Below are 25,900 nucleotides of genomic sequence, written 5' to 3'. Positions count from 1 at the left end.
CAGTAAGAAACAACACAGAAAACCCAATCGAAAAACGGGCAAAGGACAAGCACTCACAAGAGAGGATCTCGAAACCGCCAACAGACACACACACAGAGTCTGCTTCTGCGCGTCCCCGGCCACCGGGCAGCAGCCAGCCCACAGCACACTGAGCCTCCTCCACTCGGTGCCCACCGGACAGCCACAACGAACGAGCTGACGACACCAAGCGCTGGGGAACGGCGGACGGCTCACACACGGCTGGCGGCAGCACCGCCACTTTGGGCAGTGTCTACTCAGGTTGGACAGACGCAGACCCTGGCCCTCTGCAGTGCCACTCCTGTGAACACCAACAGAAACGCATACATACCTGCACCAAAGAAACAAGCACGAATATGCAGGGCGGCGTTCGTCTGAACTAGGAACATCCAGAATACCCAAGAATGGCAGAAAGAATAAATGATGGTAAATTCAGAGACTGGGTTCCTGGGCAGCAGACAAGAAAGAACAAAGCTACGAGACAATGCGAGTGGATTCCACAAAGGTACTACTGAATGAAAGAACCAAGAAACCAAATGTACGTATAACTTTATTTCACTTAGACAGTCAAGCACACGGGAAAGTCATCAATGGTGGAAAGCCAAGACCACTGCCGGCTTTGGGGGACAGTTCCTGGGAGTGGGGACGAGGGGGCTTCTGGGAAGCTTGGCCATGTTTCACTCCTTAATGTAGGCGGTATATTACGAGAGTGTGTTCACTTAGTGAAAAAGTCACTGAGGTGCACACTTACGCTTGGGGAAATTCTCTGATGTATGCTACAGCTAAATCTTTTATAAGTACAGCATTACGTGCCAACATAAAGTGCCAGGAATACAAATGCATTTAGTTAAGCACATGCCTCTCTGGTCACACTATTAGCCACGAAACATGAGACAAACGCCAGGAATCGGAAGGGTCCTGAAAGTGTTCACTCAGTGGTTCCTGCGTTTCTGAAACGCTGGGCTCAGGGACCGCTGACGTCACCACCTTCTCCACCCGGCGAGGCATTTCCAGGCTACAACACTGAGCAGTGGCTGGAAACAAACCACTAAGCGACCGGCTCCTCCGCCGGTGCGATGGCCTCCGCCGCTCCACACTGGACTGCACACACTCCTGTCCCTTCCCTGCGAGGGCCCCTGAGACCATTCTCTCAAAAACCACCTTATCAAATACGCGGTATCTGACACACACTTCAGTGTAAGTGCCCCAAATTACATGAAAACAAACACAGCTACAAAACCAAACAAACAAAACTACTGAAAAGATAAATACATGAAAATCCCAGTAAAACATAATTTGACCAATCCTTCTAAGCTGTGGTAATAAAATTTGACCTAAACGAACTTCGTAATTTATAAGATTCAGAGGACAAAAAACTTAATGATTCTCTAACCCAACAGAGAAGGAGCATTATAGCCCTGCATAGCGCGAATTAGATGTTAAAAAGGAAACCCAGGGCCTGGCCCCGTGGCCGAGTGGTTAAGTTCGCACGCTCCACTGCAGGCGGCCCAGTGTTTCGTTAGTTCGAATCCTGGGCGTGGACATGGCACTGCTCATCAGACCACACTGAGGCAGCGTCCCACATGCCACAACTAGAAGAACCCACAACAAAGAATACACAACTATGTACCGGGGAGCTTTGGGGAGAAAAAGAAAAAAATAAAATATTTAAAAAAAAAAAAGGAAACCCAAATGTTTGGCTAATCAATCTTTCAGAAGGACTGACTAAGCCAAGAAGCACATTAAGCTTGTCATTACTCATCTCCTAAGTCACTGCTGCAGACCCATCACGAGAGTGTAAGTGTGCACCCACTCGGTCCACCTGAAAGCACCACAGAGGCACCTGTTATGAGCAAGTAAAACGGCACCAAGACAGCCCAGAGGCCCCCGGAACCCACGTACCCTCCACTTTCCTAGGTGCCGCTTTCCTCCTTCACCTGCCATGACACCTCACTCAGCTCCCGACGGAAAGGCTCTGACACCCTGGTCCCAACACCAACACACCGGGACTAACAAGTTCAGTGTGACTCTAAGCTTTGTAACTCTCATCCGCCAAGGACAAAGTTCCAAAGGGGTCAACCTCCAGTCTTCCACCCCCTAAAACAGATTGGATTTACAAAACACAGGTGTTCTAATAAAGGTGGTGTGTAAAAATATTTTCTCTGTGAAATCCATCCTATTTGTCCACTAAATTTCATTAGGATATTGGAAATATATGATGAAACCCATGGGAAATACACATTTAGCGAGAAATGGCTTAAGACGACAGGTCAGAAGGCACCACACAGCGGGGGGCAGATCAGTCATCGGAGAAGGCGACTTTCACAGGGCAACTTAACAGGGGCACCCTCTGCCCGGGGAACACCACAGGGGCCCCCCCGTACCTGCAGGATAGTGGCCCTGGGCCTCCGTGCTTTCATAGACGGCCTCTGGGGCGTAGGCCAGACCCTGCTGGCTATCGGCGTCCTGGTAGTCGGCGGCCTCGGTGCTGTACACGGGTTCCGGCTCGCTCACGGGGCCTCTGTAGCTCGGCTCGGCCTTGAACGAAGCCGCATCCTGGGGAAGAGCCAGGGAGACAGTTCACATGGGCCAGGCGGGTCGCTGCCACGGCCAAGGGAAACACACGGACCACTTCTCGGTCCAGCTGAGACCGAGCAAATGGACACGAAGAGGAGGCAACACCTGCCGACGTGTGCAGACGGCTTCGATTCTAACCGTGCTAAGTGTGTTCAGAGGGACCACGTGGCACTTCTTCCTGAATAACCCCCATCCTCACCGCCCCCCAGCGCCCGCAAATCCTGCAGGAACTGGAACCCGCACGGCTGTCACGAGCTGAGCGCTTCTCAGGCTGTCGCCTGGGGCAGGTCTGGCCTGTTTCTTTTTCAGGTCCCAGCCCTCCGACGGCCACCCAGCAGCTTCACAATGTCACCCCATCACACGGCCAGAGCTGGCAAGGCCGCGGACGGCCAGGTTCTGTCCTAACCAAGTCCTCTGGCGGAGGGGCGGGAGGGAGGGAGCACCAGGTCACGTGCAGGAGGAAATCACCAACTCCCTGGTCACAAGCACCGGGACTTCCAAGCTCGAACCCAAGTCCTGAACTCCTGATCATCAACGGTGGCTTTCACCAGTGTTTCCAACGAGGGTCCTCCTGAAGGCGCCCTCAGGAGCCAGAGGCGGCGGGGCATGGGGAGAAGCTCCAGGAAGGGCCGGTGCTCAGGCACCAGCTCTCGATGGAGGATGAGCAGCACAGTGCATGCTGCCTGGGAGAGGTACTATGAAGGCCACAGAGAGGGCACTCCACCTCCAGGCCAGGTACCAGGAGTCACTCAAGGGTTAAAGAGGGAGGGACAGAGCCAGAGGCTCCTTTTGGCAAGGTCCCCCTGGATTCAAAGGGAACGGACTGGAGGATTAAAGGCCAGGCCATGGTGTGGGGGCACGAGCTGGCTGCCCGCACCCTCAGCTTAGTCATGTGGGGGCACCGTGAGCAGGTGGGCGCTACGGCGGGCATCCCACACTGGCAGCACCCTATTCTCCTATCTTCCAGCAACACCACCTCTGCCCCACCCAGCACAGGGTTCCAGCAGGGCTGCTGATCTAGGACCCACCTCCCATCCCTGCCAGGGACAGCATGCCATCTTGGCCTTCTCAAGAACCAACTGCTCAGTGACGGGCCAATAGTGGAACATGATGGGGGGGGTGGCTCAAGGTCCCCGTTTTCCATTGGATTACGAATTATAAGGCCACATCCAACACACCCGCCCAGAAGTCCAGAAGGACACGGCCGCCACACAGAGGGAACAGCAACACAAGGAGATGACCCTGGTGGTGATGAGACTGTGGACCTGAGGCCAGGCCTGCTGCCCCGGCCCACAGCTCTCCCCGCATCCTCGTCCCTTTATGCCTCAGCTGATATGAGTTAGTTCTCATCCCCTGCGACTCAATGATCTTTGAGGGCTAATGTCCAGGGAGAGAAGACGGGTGTGGGAACCAGGACAGTGGCCGCAGGGCCAGAGAAGGGATGGAATTCGGGGCTCAGCCGGGTATGGCCATGGACGGTGGTGGCAGGGGTGCTCCCGAGAGAGGGAGATGCGGAGACCCCGTGACGGAGCGAAGGAGAGCTGAGGCAGGCAGCTCAGTAACTCAGATCAGGAGAGAGCATGGGGATCCGTGTTAGCAGGCCCTGGGGACACAGGCAGGCACTAGGCACTGACGACACAACTGAGGAGAAAGGGCCAAGGACAGAGGCTCTGGAGCAGACACGTTCAAGAGGGGCTGAGGGAGGGGAGAGCTGCAGAGGGCTCCAGTGAAGCGAGGCCACGCGGGAGAGGCAGCTGGGTGCCGCCGGATGCGGATTCTAGAACAGCGGGGTCAGCGCAAATGCAGCATGACCACGTGAGCTCCGGACCAGAAGCCATCCACTCGGTGTTCGGAGACCCCACTGGGGGGCTGCGGGCTGGCTGAGCAAGGGGGCCTCGTCCAGGAGCCCAGTGAGGACGGCCATTCTCGGTGAGAAGCAGGCCGTGTGCCCGGGAGCGTCCCCCAGCACCAGGAGGCTGCTCGCCAAGCCGCCCTCTGTGGATGGGCACCTAGCAGAGCTGAGGAGGGAGCCCACGCCGTCCGCGGTGGCGGCACTGCCCCAGGAGGGATGGCTTCAAGAAGCCAGAGACTCACTCACAAACAACGCAAGACCCACCTCATAGACGGGGCTCGAAGGCGGCCTCTCCTGTGCCGGCTGAGGAGCAGGGGACGCGGGCGGGGTCTGCTTCCCGGCTCTGGCCTGCTCCTGTGATCGACAGACACGCAGCACTCAGAACACGCCTAGGACACTCTGGGTCACCAGGCCGCCTCCGCGGCAACACGGCTCCGGCAGAAAGAGCAGAGAGGACCAAGCACGGAGACCGAACACCAGCAGGTCTTAAGGGAAGTTTGCTCTGAAGTGAAGGTCACGCAGTCAGTCAAGTATTCTCAAGAACTAGGACCTCGGTGGCCCGTAATACTCCTGCTGCCACCACATAAGCCACAGGATTTACTCACTGTGCAGTCGGCAAGGCAACAGTACCACTACCGAGCTACAACCCCCGTCCCACCCAAACCCAACTCAGACTTTTAAAATGGACAGAATGTATTCTGCACGTAGTACGGACATGAATCTTTGGGGCTCAGAGCGAGGACTGTCATGGACAGAATACGGCCCCTAAACAAGCTGACATCCCAGGCCCCAGATGCTGTGAACACGTGACCTCACAGGGCAGAAGGGACCGCAGATGCGACGAAGTTAGGCATCTGAGATGGGAGACAATCCGGGATTATCTGGGTTGGCCCATGTCATCACGGGGTCTTACAAGAGGGGGACAGCCATGTGAGAGAGAGAGCAAAGCAGAGGGTGCAACGCGGACGGCCCCAGAAACTGGAGAAGGCCAGGGAACGTCGTCCTCTCCAGCCTCCAGAACGGACGCAGCCCTGCTGACCTGTTAGGACTTCTGCCCTCCAGCACTAGAGACAGGAAATGAGTGTTGTTTTAAGCCACTAAACTTGTGGTCATTTGATCCAGCAGCTACAGGAACGAGTTCTGCCAGCTGGAAGGCTGGATTTTTCTCCAGGTTTCAGACGAGGAGACTGAGCTCCCGGAGAGGGTAAGTCACACACCCAGGGACGCATGCCGGCGAGGGGCAGAAGCGGAATCTGAGCCCTCTCCTCCCCACCCCCCAGGAGAGTCCCAGCACCACAAGTCACTTGGACGCACCCACAAGTACTTGAGGCAGCAGAGCGCCTCCTCGAAGGGGCTGTGCCTGGGCTGGGCGGCCGGGCTGAAGGTGGGCTTGCAGAGAGACCGGGAACTGCAGAGGCACAGGGCCACGGATTCGTCTATGAATCACTTCTAGAAACATGTCTCCAGGCCACGGGCTCTAGGACAGCCCCTCTCAAAGGTGGCAGGGTATAGGCAGACTCCTTCCCAGAGGCGGGCTTCCAGGATCTGAGAGTCAGGCGTACGTGACCCAAGTCAAACTCTCCTCGCCTGCCAGGAGGGAGCACTCAGAAGACATGTGCTGTCGGGGAGCCGAGTGCTCCAGCGCCCTTCCACAGCCCAGGGGGTTCTGCTGGGAGCAGTACTGTGCCGACGGAGACTCGCTCTCACTGGGGAGGAGGAAGAGAGCAGACGGGTGGCAGGGGCTGGGGACAGAGAAGGACAACACACCCGAAGGGACAGCAGGAGAACCTCAAAAGGAGAGAGGTTAGGTGACGATGATCAAAAGTTTTCTTCTTCTCAAGCAGCCCATCCCTTCTGCATCTTGTGGATGCTGAGGCGACTTAGATGGCAGGGGTCAAACTTCTAAGGCAAAAAATGAGGAGGGCACTATTTGAAAAGAAGACCAAGATAGCAGGAAAAAATGCCTTGTAGTCTGTGAGCGTGTGATATGCAATGAAAGAAAGCTAACTTACAAGCAGCTTACTAAAAACTTGAAGGAGACATGTCTAAAAGTTTTCCAGCAATTAAGGAATAGTAAATGGTAACCGTAAAACTTGCTCTTATTCCGACTTCGCCGCACGTGGTAAGACAGCAGGGCTTATTTAACTCACGTCCTCCGCGTCGGCATTTTCTGTCTATTGCATGTTAATTTCCTCGATTATCCACGTTCTCAACATTCCCCCCCATGATTTCGGGCAGAACGTCCACAGAGTTAAACACACCTTTACGGTTTATCAATGTTGCATGCATGACTTCAGACTCTACCTCGTCACTACCCCAAAAAGAGTCATGATGAGTGTCTCCACCCCCATTTCATGGACCAGAACATGAGGCACAGAACAGCGAGCTCATCTGTCACGGGTCGCCCAGTTGGTAGGTGAGAACGTAGGGACCTGAGCCTTCAGACACCAGCCCCCCTAGGACAGGTTGAGGAAGGAGGAGCCCACCCCTCCGGCTCACCTCCCAGGCTCCCGCTCCTACCTTCTCTGGTGGGAAACACTACAAACACTCACAGGAAAAGGCAGCAGACCCAGGCTGCAGACCCCTGGACTAGAAGAGGCCCTCACACGAGCAATCACCTGAAAGGACAGACTGCGGCAGCCTGCACCAGGCCCAAGGAGGAGAAGGAGCGAAGGAGAGAGTGCCTACTCCAGCTCACGCACAGGCGCTACAACACATCCCTCGGGTCACAGCCAAGGCCGACCGCATCCAGGGGCACCAGCGAGCGTGTCTGAGCAGCAGGTGCCACAGGACCCTCCCAGAACGCGGTTCCAGCAGCGAGAAGGGCCCTCGCACACGTGCAGTTAACCCAGCTCTACTTTGGGAGGCACCCACCAAAGCAGATCCCCACGGCCGGAGAGCACAACACGCAGTGTGGGAAAGCTGCCTCTGACCCTCTGCAGGAATAAAGAGGATCTTCCCTCAAAAGGCAAGTCAATTTCTTTCCTGAAAATACACAGAAACGACTCTGCTCCCCATTCAGCTCCATCTCTCCACTCATGCTCCATCTGCTCCCGGTGCACATTCTGCCAACTACCCTTTTTTTTGAGGAAGATTAGCCCTGAGCTAACATCGGCCACCAATCCTCCTCGTTTTGCTGAGGAAGACTGGCCCTGAGCGCACATCCGTGCCCATCTTCCTCCACTTTATATGTGGGACGCCTACCACAGCATGGCTTGCCAAGTGGTGCCATGTCTGCACCCGGGATCTGAACCAGCAAACCCCAGGCTGCCGAAGCAGAACGTGCGAACTCAACTGCTGTGCTACTGGGCCAGCCCCCCAACTACCCTTTGCCCTGAGCATTTTCCTGGGACAACCAAAGAGCGTGGAATTTCCTCCTGGAAAAACCACAGTGCCGGTAGGGGGTCCGCCAGGACTCACCTGCTTCGACAGGGACAGTCTTCTGATACGTGGAGGCCACCTTGGCGACATCCTCAAGGGTTGAAGCATTCTACCGAGACAGGAAAGGAACATCAGGAAGGCACTGTTCTCTGCTCCTCACACCCCGTGACGGCTGCCACCGCACCCAGACGGCAAAGCCTGCCCTCGACCTTCCCAAAGAGCCCACCGGGGAGCCCAAAGCTTTCGTATCTCCTTCTCTGTTCTGCAAGTTAACTGAGGCATGAAAAGGGTTACGACACACACTTGCTGGTGACGACGTGGGTCAGCGTGAGAAGAAAAAGTACACGCGTGAGGAGGGATGGACAGGCGGAGCACAGAGGATTTCTAGGGCAGTGAAAATACTCTGTAGGGCAGTGCAAGAGGGACACATGTCCTTACGCACGTGTGCAAAGCCACAGAACGTCCAGCACCAAGAGTGGACGCTAAAGTCAACCATGGACTCTGGTGACGACGACCTGTCAGCGCAGGCTCGCGGACTGTACCCAACGTCCCAGCTGGCGGAGGATGCTGATGGTGGCGGAGGTTGTGCGTGGTGGGGGCGGGGGGCATATGGGAAATCTCTGTACCATCCTCTCAAATTTGCTAAAACTGCTCCAAAAAAAAAGAGTAGGAAAAAACCCAAAAGCATATCTACACCTGCGCAATCAGAAACCAGGTGCGGGTTCTGCACTAGCCCTCACCCCGGGAGGGGACACAGTGCCACAAGCCTCGCCTGGCCTGACCGTCCACATCCCCCACAAGCGTGAGTACGGGGGCCCATTTCTGTCAGACGACACTTTGAGCGACAGCTGCTCCTTCAAGGCTGATGCTGACGCAGACACTGATGCAGACAGGCTCTGGGAACCACGGGCCATCCTCAGTTTCTTCGTGAGCAACCACTTCCCAGTGACACACCTGGGGCGTGCGACAGTCACTGCCTTCCTGACACAAATCAGGGGAGCAGGGCCCCGAGGACGTGGACCTGAAGTTAGCGGGCACTGTCTGAGGGTGACTGTGAGTGGCAGCTCCCTCCCGTCCAAGCACAGGCTGAGCCCTGCGCGGAGTGCCGCACTCACGGGCCAGGCCCCCACCCTCCCCCAGAGCCCCGTTCTCCCTCCACAGCCACCCCGCTCGGCCAGAGCACGGCTGTCCGCCCACCCGTCTGCCATGCCCAGCCACAGCCAGCCTGAGAGCCCGGCACCCGGGCCACCCTGGCCCCCCTGCCCCCCTCTCCGAGTGCGACCGCTCAGCTGCCCTGACCAAGCGCTCTCCCTTCCCAGACCACCCGCCCACCAGACCGGGCCTCTGCCACCTCTCTCCAGAACAATCTCTTCTCACACTCACTCCCTGCCCTGCCCCCCACCGCCGGATGTCCCATCAGGCTCCTGCCTGCCCTGTGGCTTCAGGGGTAGGGGCGTCAGCACCCTCCCCATGGGCCCCTCCTGTCGCCCCCATCTGCCCAGCCCAGCCAGTTCTCCAGCACGCTGCCCAGAGCCAGTTCTCTGCCGTCACCTGGGGGCTTCCAGCAAACACGGCCCCCAACCTCTCATTTTGCAGCGTCCCCACCACACCGCGCCCGACCTCCTCCACAGCACGCCCCCATCACCAAGACCCGCTTGCCGACTAGAAGCTTCTCCCTCTCACCGCCCTCCTCTACGCGGCGCCTGCTCCTCCCTCCCCTCGGTCCAGCCTGGCAACTCAAGGTCACGACCTCTCCCAGGTCCCACCTGCTGGACACCCCTCAACCCGTTTCCATCCCCTATAGGGACTTCACACCCGAATCCCTCCACACGCAGCTCACTGGGACCCCGCGCAGCTCCCTCACCTTCCTAAGCCTCAGGCCGCCAACCGCACAACACGGACGCCGTCACACCACCAACAGGAACCACAGTCACCGTCAGACACAGGCTCACCCAACCTCTGCGCCAAGCCACCACGCTGCCTCGGTCGCAGGCCCCCTCGTCAGCCTCTACCGTCCACGGCTGCGTCTCAGTGACCCCACATTCTCCACCAGCACCACCTCACGGTCTCCCTCCACATGCCTGTCTACGGCCTGGGCTCCCCTACACGTTCTGGTCTCTTCCATCTTAAACAGAACCATCCCCTCGGCTGACCGCTGCCCAGCTCACAGGACCACAGTGGGCGGAGCGGGCCCAAGCTTGCCGACTCTACGACTGACCCTCCCCACACGGTGCGGGTCCCTGCAGGCCAGCTTCCCCCAACCTGCCCCCCAACACCCACAACAATGCCCTCACCAGGACTCCCGGGGCTACCACGTTGCTCGCCCAGACGTCGCCCCCACCAGCAGCACTGCTGGGCACAGGTGACCCCCCTGCCCCAAAGCTGTTTACCCTCAGACCAGCACCACCAGACCCTGTGGGCTCCCCCCACCTTGCTGGGTGCACTTCCCAGTCTCCTCTACCAGCCTGACTGCTGCCATCCCCAGGTGTGTCCCTGGGCCCGCTCACCACTCTGCAGGCTCTCCTCGCCTCCGACTTGACCCCGGCTCCGTCCACATCTGTGCAGTGGCCGTCTGCCTCTGGTCCAGCCGCACTCTCGTCCACCTGCCCTGCTGGGTAGCCCACCCCGGACACACCCACAGCCGACTCAGCTACCCACCCCTGCTCCTCCCAGGCGCCCCAGCTCAGCAGAGGCCCACCGCCCACCTGGGGCAGTCCTGCCTGCCCCTGCCAGCCCTTAAAGCCGGGGGCTTTACCTCCCGCCTCGCTGAGGTCAGTGCCGCTCTCCCTCTGCCACGAGCCCCTGCCCGAGCCAGCACCGCACCCTGCTCACACCGCTGAAGCCACCTCCTAACTAGGGCCACAGCCTCGCTGCTTCTCCGCAATCCACTTCCACACTGTGACCAGGGTCTTCTCAACACAGATCCCGTTTGTGTCACTTGCCTGCCAAACCCTTCGAGGGCCACTCAGGACTCATCTGATGAAGAACGAAACCTGACGTACGTAGTCTGCAGGGCTCCCCGAGATGGTCCCTCCCAGCTCCTCACCCCTCGGCCCTCCTCTGCAGTGAGACCCTAACAGTCTTTGCGGCGTCACCCCCACCCCCGCACACACGCTATGCCCCTGCTCTCCAGGCTCCTGGCCCATCTTCCCGGCATGCTCCACCCGTCAAAGCTGAGCCCAGCCTCTCACTTCCCCAGGACCCTTCTGGCCCCTCAGCCTGAGCCCTGGGCCTGCCACATGCTCCCAGGGCCCATGCGTGGTCACGTGGTGGAGCCCCTGGGTGACGGCCTCTGTGTGGTCAGCTGTGAGCCTGACAGCAGCAGAACTCCGTGAGGACTGGCCCTGCTCTCCTTGACCACAGGCCGGGCACAGGACCAGGCAGGACGGCCTCCGTCTTTGCTCAGGAGATACAAGCCACACGTGTCCTCGTGTGGACAACTCCACACCTGCTCTAAGTGTAGACTCTGCTATGGCTGGACCGTACGCTAGAAAAACGGCCGTCTGATACACTTAAGACTGACTCTCAGAGATCCGACACCGTGTGACAAAGTCCCCAGTGAGAAACAAGCGTGTTCCCCGGGACACCCGTGGGAGGCGGTGCTGTGGGCAGGACCTGCCTCTACACGGTCCCTGTCCCGTGGACCTTCCACCATGAACCATGATACAGATGTTCTAGACCCGCGCGCTCCCAGAGCCGCCGCCGCCACGCGTGCCTACTGAGCTCCTGACATGGACAGTGTGACCAAGGAGCTCAATTTCCAGCCGGTTTACCGCTAACTACTTTGGATTCAAACAACCACACGTCCTCAAGGGTCTCGTGTTGGCCCCAGAGCCTAATGCCTGGCTTCCAAAGGTGGCCCCGCCACTTGCTGCTATGCTGTGGCCAAGCACTGAGCCTGCCTGGCCAGGGACCCCCAAATGCAAAAGGGGACAGGGACAGTCTCTCCCCCACAGCACGACCATGTGGGGTACCGGAGAGGATGTCCGTGACCGGTAGACGAGGCCTGGCATACAGGTCAGCAATCGGCACCATCAGTGATGACACGTGCCCAACTTAAACGTTCGTGCTTCTGAAAACCTGAGCCACACCCCACCCCAGACCATCCACGGAGCCGTGCGCTGACACACCAAGAGCTCCACGAATTCCCGGACCTCCTAAATTCCCGAACACGGCAGCAGAAGACACTCAGGCCTGGATCTGGAATCCTTACCTTGTCCATCTGGTCCTTCTGGACCCCGTACTTTCCGCCGAATCCTTTGGAATAGTCTGCAAAGTGGCACAACACAACACTTACACTTAGGCTGAGGACCAGCGAGGTGCCCGGGGCAGAGGCATGCAAACAGATCCAGAAACAGCCCAAGAAGACGCACCCCGAGCAGAAAGAGACCAGAACCGCACCCCGCGCGGTCCTCACTTGCAAGCTGAGTTGGTTTCTACCCGTGGTGTTCAGCACACAGGCGGGGGAGAAGCAGAAAAGGGGTGTGCGCATGCGCCCCGCGCTCTCCTGAGGGACAGAGGGTGCCGTGTGGGCTGGCAGGCAGTGAGCTGAGGGCCCAGCACAGGCGCGGGGCAGCGTGCCACTCCAACAGCACAGTCCTCCACCTGGCACCGCTCCCTCCCTACTAGGACTAGGCAGAGGCTCGAGGCAGCTGTTTTCTTGCTTTTTAAAAGAAAAAAAAAAATTCCATGGGGAAATTCTACCAGCCAACTCTTAGGACGTAGCAACACAGATCTCCGTGACAGTCACACCGTCACACGGCCTTAAGGCCACGCAGAGCCAAGGCCATCTCCGCACAGGCTGCCGGATCAGCACCGGATCAGGTGCGTCCACCGTCCCTCGCCTGAACACGGCCGTGTGTTCCCAACCAGGGGACGGAGCCTACGCTCTGCCCTGGCAAGGAGGACCGTCCTTGTCTTCCGCTCGTGTGTCCAGGTTCTAACGGCTAAGTCCGAATTTGGACAGCAATTAAATAACTGCTCTAAGGAGAAATGTGTTCACCGTGTGGACTCCCAACAGATACACCTAGAAATTTCCTGTGTCTTCTTAGCTTCCTGTACATACCGTTTAGCTCTGTGTGGGGAAGTTATACGTAGGTGGTGTCGTCAAAAAAACCAAAACAAACGAAAAACACCTCCCACTCCTGGTCAAAAAAACACCACCACGATGAAACAGAGACCACACAGAACACGGCTGCCCCTGCCCCTGCCCCCCGGTGACCCACGCCTCTGGCTGAACTAAACATGGTTCTCCCCGTCTCAGAGGCAGTCAGGTGGCTTACTCAGTAGGTAAGTCACGGTCAACAGCAAGAGCTCCAGCAGAAGGCTGCTGGGAGACCAGGGACACCCCGCTCCAGGATGGAGCCACGTTATGGGTTTAGGGCAACACACCCTGCAAACTACGGCCATGTCTTGCCAAGCACAAACCCCATGGTGCCAGGGAACAAGTGAATGGGGGTGGGAGGAGTGCAGGCGACCATGGCTCCAGCATACACCTGGGTTTCAACGCCCGAGTGCCCCTTGAGGGCACAGAGGGTGCTGGCAAGGCTGAGGCTGGAAGTCTGTGCTAGAAGTGGCCGCACTGGAGGGGAGGCGGGGGCAGGGGGTGGTGAGCAACGGTGCCTTGCTGGGACTCGTGCTTGGCCAGCCTCTCCTTGTAATCAAACCCCACAGCACAGGAGTCCTGCCTCTCGGGCTGAACACCAAATCTGCCTCCGAAACCAGTCTTATAACCTGGAAATCCCACAACAGTGAAGAAAACCGAGAGAGGAAACACAGTTCGGTTAGAATCGTGGGAGCATGGGCAAGAATCAAGTACATCGTTTAGAGAAAGGAAAAGCTCTGCCAGGCTCAGGGGCTGCAGAGCCAGCTCGCAGGCTCAGCAACAGTCAAAACTGGGCTCAAAGGTTAGAGGGCAAACTCAAACTCTTAACACTCCAGCCAAGATCAGAGACCGGGTTAGGAAATGTATTTCAAGTAATTCGGGAAAGCCACTCCATGCTTTGAGGTTTCTTTCTAGGTCCTACCCACGCTGCAGACAAGAGAACGCATCTCTGCGCATGTGAAGAAAGAGACACGTTATACACGAGATTACTGCACGGCAACGCGTACCAGCCCCACCTCCATCTGTGCTGGCTGAAAGGACGGGGTGAGTCTGGGGCTCACTCAGAGGTCTCCCGTCCCCACGTGCTACTTTCCCAGGGACATGGTTCTGTCGTGGAAAGCACACACTCCCGGGCAGAGAGGAGGCATCCCCTTCCACAGCCTACAGCACGCTTTATCAGCACCAATTCATGGACTGGATCGCTGTCGGCCCTCTGGCCGCCCGCTGAGGGCAGAAAACAGCATTCCCAGAGCTGCTGCAGGCAGTGACCGGCGCTCCAGAAGCCCAGTGACATGGGGCCTTCTCGCGGGAGCCCTCCCGTGGGAGGGGACGGGGGTTCCTCACTCCTCTAGCTGAAGGGCTGTCTCAAATCACGGGAGGGCTACGACAACCTCCCACACTGAAGACACAACACCACTGCTACAGAGACACGGCAAAAACACGGCACAGTGACGGACCTGGGAAGGGAAATAAACTCGGGAAACGATCCCAAGTAGGAGATTCAAAATGAAGGTACCTTTTTGGGATTCGTGCAGCTGCAATTTCTCCTGGTGATCCCGGCCAAAAGAACATTTGTCTTGTCTGTCTGTCTGCACACCAAATTTTCCTCCAAACCCTTTCACGTAGTCTAATGGATTAGAAAAAGGACACAAACTGGTATTAACGGATAGCCCGGGCAACAGAGAGAAAACATGTTTTTCAACGCACGTCAATACACACAATTCGCTCAATTCATCCCTTCTCTCTCAGATCTTCGGTAAAACTTTAGGTAACACTCATCAAGAGGCCCTCCTCATACAGCGTCTGGAAACTGACCCCATCTGTAATCCCAGCGTTCCGAATAAACGCAGACGGGACCCCACAGAAGCAGCGCCAAGCGATGCAGCTTAAGCAGCAACCGGAGCCCCACAGTCCCACCACTTACACACGCGACACTATTAGCACAAGCGGCACTGCTGGGGTGTCAGAGCCAAAACAACTGGCAAGAGTCGATCTCTCATGTAACAGCTGTGTTTCTGCTTTGCTGTTTTAAAGCTGGCTGCTTAACTGAGAGATGTCCGTATTAAGGGCTGCTGGTTACGCTCCGTCTCTGCCTGCTGCTCTGGTTACCACCCATCCCGTTAACGGTCACCGGCTGGAGAGCTGGTAAGATGCAGGCACCTGTCTGGGACTCGTGCTTCTCCGTTTTGCCTTGATACTCAAAGCCGACGGCACTTTTATCCACCTTGTCCTTGTCGATACCGTACTTGCCACCGAAGCCTTCGGAGTAATCTAAAAACAAGGAAAGCAGTTTACAGGCCAGCAACACAACCAGCGAGCAAGCTGTGGATTCCAGCAGGCTTCAAGAAAGTACTTTTAACACTCAATTAAAAAAAATATAAACCAAAAATCTTTTAGGCTCACTATAAGATCACTGATACAGAAAATATCTAAAAGTCTTGCTCATATGTAATAACAGGACTAGGAAGAGTCCTATAAAGACAGCAGATTTATAACTGCAGCATCTTTCCTTCATTCCAAAAGACAGCATGGAGTAACAGTTTATTACAAAGCTTCTGGATCAGCACGAGCCGAGCAGCCGGCTTTTAATGGGTCCCTCTGCTTCATGGACCAGCACAAGGAGAGGCATGCAGGGGTGCCTGCAAAGACAGGATAAACCTGGAACGCCCTCCAGAAACACACGCCCTCCAGAAACGCCAGTGGAATGGTTCCCTCTGCACTAAAGGAGGACTCCATCGTGGGCACGTCAACGCACGAGCGCGCGGAGCAAACCCCTTCCGCAAAGGCCTGGGGCTGCCGAGGAGCCTGCCTGCCCAGGCACTTGGGGCTGTGCCCCCGACCTCCCAGAGTGGCATTTCCTCTGCCCCAGAGGCCTCTTGGGGAGAAAGTCAGTGCAGACTGCAAGGCATCCAGCAGCAGGTCCTGAGGAACTGGGTGCGCGTGGGGCAGAGGAGCACAGGTCTGCTCCAAGGAGGGAGGGAGAGAAGGCAGTGACAGCGACCCCGTGCCGCAGGCCACCTGCTGTAACGGAAGTGACGCCTGCGGCAAAGGGACACTGGGCTGGCCCACGGCCAGCTCCTCGCAGAAACGCCAAGCCAGTGGGGTTTCCAGTGCTGGGTTTTGGTTTTGTTCTTTAAAGAATCCTGGGATTTTTTTTAAATACGTGAGCTCTCAGTTTTTATATGTTGGCAATCATTTTAAAAAATCTAAATGTACAGGCCAAACAAAACAATGAGGAGAACCAACCGTTTGTGGCCTCTGCAGGAGGGACTGAATCTAACGCCCTCCACCTACAGCCCTCGCTGGGTGACGGCAGTAAGTGACCCGCGAGGCCGCCACAGCAAAGGAAGCCAGCACGGCTTCTGAGGACAATCTGGCAATCTATCGAAATTTTAATTCAGTGTTCTCTGACCCAATTATATTTCTAGGAATTTACTCTTGAATAACCACTTACATACATAAGACACAGGGAGAAGAATACTCATGCAGTCGACTTTTAACATCGAAAATTGAAAACAACCTAACTTGTACATTCCACAGAGGAATGGTTACGTAGACTACGGGATCTTCCCACCACAAGGACTGAGCAGTCACCAAAAACGCAACAGACCCCTACGCTGACCTGAACGGAACAACAACGGCCAAACGTTTGAGTTAAAAAACCGTGTAACTATAACGTGACCCGCCGTACACAGGGGAAACGCCCCAGTGCGCATGTCTGTAAGCGTGTGGGAAGCAGCGGCGAGGGGACAGGCCGCGCGGTGGACCGGCTGCGGGGCGCCGCCCGGGCGGACCTTTCTGCGACTCGTGCTTCTCCGTCTTGCCCTGGTAGTCGAAGCCCACGGCGCTCTTGTCCACCCGGTCGGCCTGCACGCCATACTTGCCGCCGAAGCCGCTGGAGTAGTCTGTGGAGACACGCAGCAGTCGGCATGGGAGCAGATAGGAGCTAACCCGGCGCTTGGTTGAACCAGAACAGAAACGACTCGCGGTGTGACTCAGCAAGAGATCAAGCACACATTCTAAAACACACGAGCCACCCACTATCACCCACGCGTGACGCTCGACTCAGTCTACAGCGTCCCTTTCACCTGTTAGGGGCACTTCGTTCCTGATGGCAGACGTGAACTGCGTTCCCACCTCGGAAGTTCACCGTTCAGACACTTTCTGAGCACCGACTGCACGGCAGCGAGCAAAGGTCTGAATCACCACTTACATACACTCAAAAGTGTTTCAAGAATAAGTCTAACAAGATGCTTCCACTACAAGTCAGCTGTGGGGCGGGAACGGGGTGGGGGTAACTTCCAGTTCCTGGGGGGCAGAGGATCAAAACCAACTCTGCATCCCTTTGGCTCCTTCTTCCAGCGGGTCTGAAAGTTGCCTCTAGGACTCTGCCCGGCTCCCTGAGCATCTGGGAGCACTTTTCCAACCAGAGGAGAGTCAGGACTGCGCCAGGGGCTCAGCCGCGCTCAGCCACGGGCAGGGGGGCCCACCGACCCACAGCCCTGGGATCTCAGCCCTCGCCAGCCGCCAGCCGGCGCCCCGCTGAATCCCGCGGTCAGGGCCTGGGGGATTAGCCAGGCAGAGCGCCGCGGGGCCCAGGCAGCCCCGCGCCAAGCGGAGCGCCCGGGGAGGGCGCACTCAGTGGGGATGCCGCCAGCGCTGCGATCAGAGGGAAACGGAAACCCCCCATCCCACCCCCGCCCCCAGGCCCGACACGTCCACAGACCGCGGGCGGAGGAAGCCCCGCACCCGCTCCAGGGAGGCCGCCCGCGGAGATCGAGTTCCTGGTGCCACACTCAGGCGATTCCAACAGAGGAACCAAAAACCCAGAAGCACCTTTCTGCTGATTTCCAACACAGCCAGAAGAGGGATGGCTCCAAATTTAGAGCCTCTCGGCCGTCTGCAGCTGCGCGTGTCGCTGCATTTCCAGTGACCTGATTGCTAAACCTCCCTGTAGGTGCGGGCCGGGCCGCAGGAGCCGCGGCTGCGACGGCCCCGCCCGGGCGCCAGGGAGACCCCGGCCCCTCTCGGTCCTTCCCCGCAGGGCCCCACTCCTACCTCGCCCCGCTTGGACCCAAACCCCTCCCCGTCGGCCCTCCATCCCCTTCCCCTAAACCCCAGGGCCCTGATCCCGTCGCCCCCGATCCCGGACCCCTCCCCGCAGGGCCCCTCTCCTACCTCGCCCCGCTTGGACCCCAGCCCCTTCCCCTCGGCCCTCCACGCCCCTCCCCTAAACCCCTGGGCCCTGAGCCCCTCCCCCCGGATCACACCCCCTCCCAGCATGGCCTCTCTCGCACCTCGCCCCCCTCCGACCCTCGGCCCCTCCACTCTCTCTTCTCCTAGCCCCCGGGTCCCGGGCACCCTCTCAGACCCCAGACCCCCTCCCCGTCTGGCCCTCTCCTCCCCTTCCTCCCTGCAGCCCCGGCCCCTCTCCTTCGGACCCCTAAACCTCAGAACTGCCCCTTCCTCCCCGACACCAGGCCCTCCCCACCGCTCGGCGCCCCGCCCCTCACCCCGCGGTCCCCCGGCCCCCACCCCTCGGCCCCCGGCCCCGGATCCCCCGCCTGGGGAAGCCTCGCCCGCGCTCCCCCCGCGGCCGACCCGAAACCGCGAGCGGAAGAGCGGCTAGACCGCTGCGGCCGCCGCTTCCTTCCCTTTTCGGGGCCCGGGGGCGCCCCACGAGCGCCGCGGAGGGGCCGGCCCGCCCCGCCCGGCGGAAGCCGCGCTCGCTCACCGCCGCCTGGCTCCGTCCGGACCCACTCGACTCCGACTCCGGCCCCGGCCCCGGCCCCGGCCCCGGCCCCGGCCCCTGCCGCTCCGCGCCCGCCGCTCCCAGGCGCCCTGCTCCACTTCCGGTTCCTCGGGCGGGGGCGGGGCCTCATCCGGGTCCCGACGAGGCCCCGCCCCTCCCCGGCACGTCGCGCCCCTCGCCCGGCCGCCTCCCTCGCGCGCGTGCGCGGGCAGCGCGGGCCGAGCTCCGCCGGGGTGCGAGCCTGCAAAGCACGCGTGGAAACAGTCTGTTCCTACACGCAGAGTCAATGTACGGAGCGAAGGCTCCAGAAGGAGGTTTCTTTTCTCTTTTTTGAGAAAGAGTAGCCCTGAGCTAACATCTGCCACCAATCCTCCTCTTTTTGCTGAGGAAGACTGGCCCTGAGCTCACATCCGTGCCCGTCTTCCTCTACTTTATATGTGGGATGCTTGCCACAGCATGGCATGCCAAGCAGTGCCATGTCCGCACCCGGGATCCGAACCAGCAAACCCCAGGCCTCCGAAGCACAATGTGTGAACTTAACTGCTGCGCCACCGGGCCGGCCCCCAGAAGGCGGTTTCTTGACTGAGTGACTGGGAAGAATGAGGGGTTTGTAGGCTTAATGAGGAAGTCAGAACTGGAAGGAGGGGAACTAACACTGGGGAGGCAGCCTGCGGGCCACGTGGCTTCTGCCCCTCAGGAGAGTGTGTGGCCCAGACCAGCTGGCCACATAGCGATTGTGGATACAAGGTAATCCTTTTAATACAGGATGGTTCATTTTTCCCTGGAAACAGCTTTATGAGTTGAAAATTATTTTTAAGAGCTTCTTATTGAGATGTAATTTGCATAAAATATAATACACTCGTGTACAATTCTGTGGTTTTTAATATAGTCACAGGGTGGTGTAACCATCACCACGACCTAATTTTAGAACATTTTCATCCCCCCCAAAGAAGCCCACCTTGTTAGCAGTCAACCCCTGTGCCCCGCTCCCCCCCCCCGCCCCCGCAAGCAGCCACTCATTACTTTCTCTCTGTGAGGTGGGTATTGTTGCTTCCGTTTCCCAGATGAGGACAGCCAGAGCTCACTGGGGCTTTCAGCGGGAGGGTGGCGTGAGCCGTTTGTGACACCCAGATCCATCCAGCCTCTCTATGGAGAACAGACTGCTTCAGAGTCACATCCGGCGAAAAGGCAAAAGGCGGCGCCCGTCTCCCCTTTGACACACCGTGTCAGGAGAGTGTGTGGCAGAGACTGGCTGGCCAAGTAGCATGACAGATACAACGTCAAATTTGGAAAGCGAAAAGGTTTAGCCGTGCTCAAAAACAAGTTGAATGTCTCTGTGGACCGGAAGTGAATAGAAATGTGACGTGGGGAGCTGAGGCTGTAGGCCTGCTGGGCCCGGGGCGCCCACCCTGGTCCAAGGAGCCGAAAAGGCAAATGCAGTGAGGACAACCTGCCCAGCCCACACAGGACCCCAGCGGGCCAGCCGCTGTGGCATCCACACCACCACGCAGGGCGGGATAACTCGGTGTGGCAGAGAGTGGATCCCCTGCCCTCCTTCTGGACTCACTGGGCCTCTGGCTGCCCAGCTCCACATCTCCCAGCTTCTCTAGGTGACGGGTGCGGCCACATAGCCAGGATCTCACAATGGAACATCAGAGAGGAGGATATGCACCGCTTTCTGGCCCGTAAAAACGCCCGCACGGCTTCCCCCTTACCATAGGTTGGGATGACGGCAAAGATGGATCCGTGCCCGTTGCTGCTGAGACAAATTACAACCAAGGTTGTGGCTGAAAAAATGCAGATACTTACAGTTCTGGAGGCCGGAAGTCTGAAATCAGTTTCGTTGGGCCAAAGTCAAGGCCAAAGAGAGACCCCAAGGAAGAGCCCGCTGCCCCTTCCAGCTTCTGAAGGCCACCTGTACCTGCATTCCGTGCCTCGGGGCCTCTTGCTCGAGTCACTGAGACTCAGGCTTGTGTTGTCACATCTACTTCCTCTCTGTGGTGGAATCTCTCACTGCCTCCCTGTTGTGGGGACCTTGTGATCACACTCAGGACCCAACCGGATAATCCAGGAGAATCTCCAGAGTCCCTTTTTCCATATAAGGTAATATTCACGTGTTCTGACGATTGCCGAATGGACATTCTCGGGGGCCGTTATTCAGCCAGCCACATTAAGGTGACAGGTAGACCTTGGAAGCCATGTGCTGGAGACGGCAGAGCCCCCACTAGCCTGGGTCCCTGCGAGACTGAACGGAACAGATCTTCCTTACCATCCCCTCCTCCTCCTCTGTCTGACCGGGAACATACACCCTGGCCTGTTGCATGAGATGGAAATGAAATCCTGTGTTTAAGACATGATCTGCGCAGTCAATTTGTTACAGGTGTCTGGCCCACCCCAATACAGAGAGCTTGGAGGCGAGTGCAGAACAGGAAGACGGGCAGGGCCCCACACCGAGGGAGGAAGAGAAAAAGCAAAACAAAACACTTCCCACTTGTTATAAACCAATGTTGCCGCAATTAAAAAAAATAAAGTAGGGGCTGGCCCCGTGGCCGAGTGGTTAAGTTCTCACGCTCCGCTGCAGGCGGCCCAGCGTTTCGTTGGTTCGAATCCTGGGTGCGGACATGGCACTGCTCATCAAACCACGCTGAGGCAGTGTCCCACATGCCACAACTAGAAGGACCCACAACGAAAAATATACAAATATGCACTGGGGGGGGGTCTTTGGGGAGAAAAAGGAAAAAAAAATCTTTTTTAAAAAAATAAAGTAAAAAATATTTTAAGAAACACTTCCCACTTAAAAGGGAAAAGAGTTAGAGGGAGAAAACTCCCCAGGCTCTTGCTCTCTGGAGTCACGTTTACCATGGAATTATTCCCCTGCTAATTTTTCATGCCCCACTTTGCCACGTCCCTTCTAATTCAATTCCACACTTCCTCATGGTCCTACTATGATCTCATGATTATAGCTTTTCTTTTAATGAACTTGGAATCATTTGTGGTGGAAAGGACCTAGTGATCATCTGTTTCAATACCATTAATTTCCAGGTGGGGACTAGAAGCCAGTGGATCTAAGAGATTTGCCCAAGATGACACAGCTGGCTGGTAATATAACCTGACAACAGTAAATTAGATATGTGGACACTTTTACAAAGCACTTTCATTTTAGACAAATACATACATGCACTTTCTCAAATACCTAACCTGAATCAATCATCTCAGCAGTCCTATGAGGCATACATGGTGTGATTTACTATGCATAAGTGAGGAAATCACAGCAAAAAGGAATACAATAAAACTAATTCATGATAGAGCCATGACTTATTGTGGTTAATACCATGGGCATTGGTGTCAGCCAATCTGGGTGGAATTCCAGCTTTCCATTTATTGGTTGTGTGACCTTGAGCAAATTAACCTCTCCAAGCCTAAGTATATATCACCTATTAAATGGGGCTAATAATAGTAGCTACTTCATACAGCAGTTTTTCATAGAATCAAATCAGATAATGCTCATAAAGCACTTAGCCTGTGAGGTACACAGCATGCCTCCCATTAATAGCAGGTTTAATTTGTGTGTTCTGAATTGGAGTTCTTTACAACATATTATGCTGCATTACTAATCCTTCATTAAAAAATATCTGTTTAAGATCATTCTCACAAACGTTTCTTGTCTTTTTTTTTTTTTTTTTTTTTTGGTGGAGATCATCTACCCTGCCATTACTAGGGAAACAGAGATGTTTTAGGAAGGTCTCATTCTTGGTTTGCTCTATTTCAGTTAATATTAATTCTAGAGAGAGAGTGGTGGGTGGGGCAATGAGTTAATTATTTAATTTAACTCTTCCTAATAGGTTAGTAGTCAGATATTCCCACAAGTAAGAACTGTAATAGATTAATCTTTTAAATTGAACAGATTCTTAAGATGTTTTTAAAAATGTAACACCAAAAGTATAGAATTAGGGCACCCATTCAAACCATGGAGAGCATGCTTCTGGTCAATAAGAAGCATCTATGCTCCACAAATTAAATTTTGTGAGACTTAAGATGAATTGTGGCTACTCTGGGAAGAACATGGAAGACCTCAATATGCTCAAAGCTTCTATCTGTAAAATGTGGATAATTTCTCAACTGCCAACTTCATATGGTAATAGAAAAAAATCACATCCATGCAATTTAACTATATGAAGTGTAGAGTATTGTATAAATACTAATGTAATATATGTGAAGCTTACTATTTAAATTCTCCTCTAGGGGCCAGCCCTCTGGCCGAGTGGTTAAGTTTGTGCACTCCGATGTGGCAGCCCAGGCTTTTGCTGGTTTGGATCCTGGGCATGGACGTGGCACCACTCATCAGGCCACATTGAGGTGGCGTCCCACGTGCCACAACTGGAAGGACCCACAACTGAAATATACAACTATGTACTGGGGGGATTTGGGGAAAAAAGCAGAAAGAATAAAATATAGATTGGCAACAGTTGTTAGCTTAGGTTCCAATCTTTAAAAAAGTAAAAAGTAAAAAAATTCTCCTCTATAAGTATATGTCCATTTAAATGTTCTTTAAATTCTCTTAGTTGGACTGGAGTCTACATCATACCCCCAAGTAAACTGGCTTTGCTGCTCCCTGGTCAAACTTAAGGTCCAGGAATATTTGGGAGACTCAGATCTCTGGGACTCAGATCCTGTCTCCCTAGACACACCATGACAGCCTGCATTTCTGAGGTCTTGCATGGTCTCTGGTAAGCTACCATAGAGCAGGCTACAGGCCAACTATGACCAGAAGTTGATGACTTTGACTTCTTTCTAGCCTCTGAGAATCTCTCTAACTCTTGACCTTATTGTGCCCCTTCTTTCTACCATTCCTTTCACCCATACCTTTTTCAAAATTCGCTTCACAAGGAGGCTCAATGAGTAAGATGGAAGGAACAAGCTTATTTGGGAATAAAGCCAGATCAATCTTTCTTCTTCTCCTCTCCTGTCATATTTTATCTTTCTCTGTCTTTCCTTCAGTCTTTCTATCTCTCTCTTTCTGTGTCCCTCCCTCTCATACTCACTCTCTCTCCCTCTTTGAGGTGGAGATTAAAAGTACTCATTTTAAAATAATTTTTAAGTTTCACAACTTGATTTTATACATTATTTTATTTTATTGAAATACATATAAAAGCTTAACAGTTGAAAATGAATAAAAGACATTTTAAAAATCATAGGAGAAAGACTGTGTGGATTCCTAGGTTCTTGTCTATCTCTGCATATAATGTCTATCAGAACCTCTGTTCTCAAAATATGGGGTTTACCTACGTGGGTATAATCCTGGGAACAAACCTTTTAAACTAGATTCAATGTTCATAACACTGCCTCAAACTGATCGCTTGGTAGTGTGAGCTAAATATGATGGCACCAGGAATCAAGAAGTGAGTTTTTCACTTCTCTCTATCTAGCTGTTGTATGACCTACAAAAAGTTCTTACATGTTCTTATCTCTATTTTCCTTATAGGGGAAATAACACCTGCCCAAATATTGTTTTTATGGAGATAAATGTGTTACTCTCTTTGTCATCCTCTTGAGGGCCTCTTTGATCTCCTTGTTCCTGAAACTATAGATAACAGGGTTTAACATGGGGATTAGGATAACATAGAACACTGACAGCACCTTGTTTTGCTTCTTGGAGTGGCTAGAGTTAGGATGCAGGTACATAAAGAGGCTTGTGCTATAGAAGATTGTCACAACTACTAGGTGGGAGGCACAGGTATTGAAGACCTTGGCACTACCTTTGATGGAAGATAGTTTCAGGATGGAAGCTACAGTGATTGCATGAGATAAGATGATTACCAAGAAGGAACCAAACCCAACAAGAATAGATTCGAGAGACAGAATCATTTGGCTGATGTAGGAATCAGAACAAGACAAAGAAATGATCTGGGTTACATCACAGTAGAAATTTGGAATGATGTTGGGCCCACAGTAGTAGAGACGAAAGCAAGAAACTGTTTGAACTAAGCTACCAAGGAAACCACTCCCATAGGCCCCAGCAATCAACTTATGACAGAGGCCAGGAGCCATGATGCTCGAGTACTGCAGAGGCCTACCGATACCAACAAATCTGTCATAGGCCATGGTGGCCAAGATGCAGCATTCAGCCTGACCCATCCAGCACCCAGTAAAATACTGGGTGGCACAGGCAATGAAGGAAATGTTTTTTTCATCTTTTAAGAAGTCTGAAAGCATTCTTGGGCTATTTGAAGAAGAATAACAGATGTCTAAAAATGATAGGAAACTGAGAAAAAAGTACATAGGCGTGTGCAGGTGGGAGTTCATCCTGATTACGATGATAAGACCCAGGTTCCAGATTAGAGTCATAAGGTAGATCCCTAGAAAGACTGGGAATAGTACACGCTGCACCTCTTTTTCATCTGAAAGTCCCAGGAGAACAAACGTGGACACAGAAGTCTCATTTCTATTCCTTTCCATGGACATGGTTAGTGTCATCTACTGACAAAAAGATGACAGATGGAAATTATTTCATTCTCAAAAAACAAAAACAAGTATTCTTCGTCTTTTTCCAGTCATGCAGCTGACTAAATATACAACTTAAATCATCATGTTGAGTTAATCTGTCTTCCACGCATGATTACTAAACTTAAATGAACAATTCCCTTCAATAAACATTCTCATTCTCTTTGGCGACAAAAGACAGTAAATTGGCATTATGAGTACATTATCCTCTGAAATGTCTTAATTTCATGTTTTAACTTCCTAGAATTCACAAATATATGAGAATCAGAAATAGACAAAACTGGTGAAAACTGCTATCTCTCGATATGGTGAAACGAAAATTCTCCTCACACATGGCTCTGATGTTAATCAGTGCTTGAAGAAGTCCCTGAATCATGAGGCTTCATGCACCAAATGAGGATGCTGGGGTACATGTCTTTTAAAATCTCCTTCGGGGGCAAGCCCTAGAGGCCTAGCGGTTACGTTCAGTGCCCTTCACTTAGGGTACCTGGGTTTGAATCCTAGACACTGACCTACACCATTCTTCTGTTAGAGGCCATGCTGTGGTACAGCCCACATAAAAAGAAAAAAAGGGGAAATATTGGAAATGGATGTTAGCTCAAGGCAAATCTTCCTCAGAAAATAAATAAATAAATAAATAGAATCTTTGGAACCAAGATTCCACTAAACTGTAATCAGGGAGGGTGGACTATCTTGTAACTGCCTTTCTGTTTTC

The 25,900-nt window shown here is 54.5% G+C and overlaps 2 protein-coding genes and 1 pseudogene across 14 annotated transcripts in view; all 3 read right to left on the bottom strand.

Annotated features, from left to right (window-relative positions):
• The window catches only part of LOC138916693 (liprin-alpha-1-like), a 104,229-nt gene extending 95,302 nt beyond the window's left edge, over positions 1–8,927 (bottom strand). For 4 of the 13 annotated variants that reach the window (XR_011424008.1, XM_070229849.1, XM_070229852.1 and 1 more), the window contains exons 1-2: positions 8,271–8,923; positions 7,868–7,937 (exon numbers count right to left, since the gene is read on the bottom strand). Coding sequence is in view for 9 of the 13 variants with exons in the window: in XM_070229849.1 (XP_070085950.1) it covers positions 7,868–7,937; positions 8,271–8,437 (237 nt within the window). In the remaining 4 variants the exon portion in view is untranslated. Of the gene's footprint in view, positions 1–2,402; positions 2,575–4,711; positions 4,802–6,214; positions 6,866–7,867; positions 7,938–8,270 lie in introns of those variants that run through there. The other 9 variants (XR_011424009.1, XR_011424010.1, XM_070229853.1 and 6 more) reach the window with 6 other exon arrangements.
• LOC138916695 (src substrate cortactin-like) lies at positions 8,456–18,921 on the bottom strand. Its single transcript, XM_070229860.1, has 6 exons — positions 18,667–18,921; positions 16,727–16,837; positions 15,093–15,203; positions 14,449–14,559; positions 12,042–12,097; positions 8,456–8,476 (listed from the first exon to the last, which is right to left on the bottom strand). Exons 1-6 carry the CDS (start codon positions 18,812–18,814, stop codon positions 8,471–8,473), a joined length of 543 nt encoding a protein of 180 aa, XP_070085961.1. The 5' UTR covers positions 18,815–18,921; the 3' UTR covers positions 8,456–8,470.
• Positions 18,922–23,840: 4,919 nt separating this feature from the next.
• On the bottom strand, positions 23,841–25,470 carry LOC138916694 (olfactory receptor 5A1-like; annotated as a pseudogene).
• Positions 25,471–25,900: the final 430 nt, after the last annotated feature.

The sequence above is a fragment of the Equus caballus genome, chromosome 12 (genome assembly GCF_041296265.1).
Source record: "Equus caballus isolate H_3958 breed thoroughbred chromosome 12, TB-T2T, whole genome shotgun sequence".
In the NCBI taxonomy this organism is placed as follows: Eukaryota; Metazoa; Chordata; class Mammalia; order Perissodactyla; family Equidae; genus Equus; species Equus caballus.
This window is presented reverse-complemented; position numbering and strand designations above follow the sequence as displayed.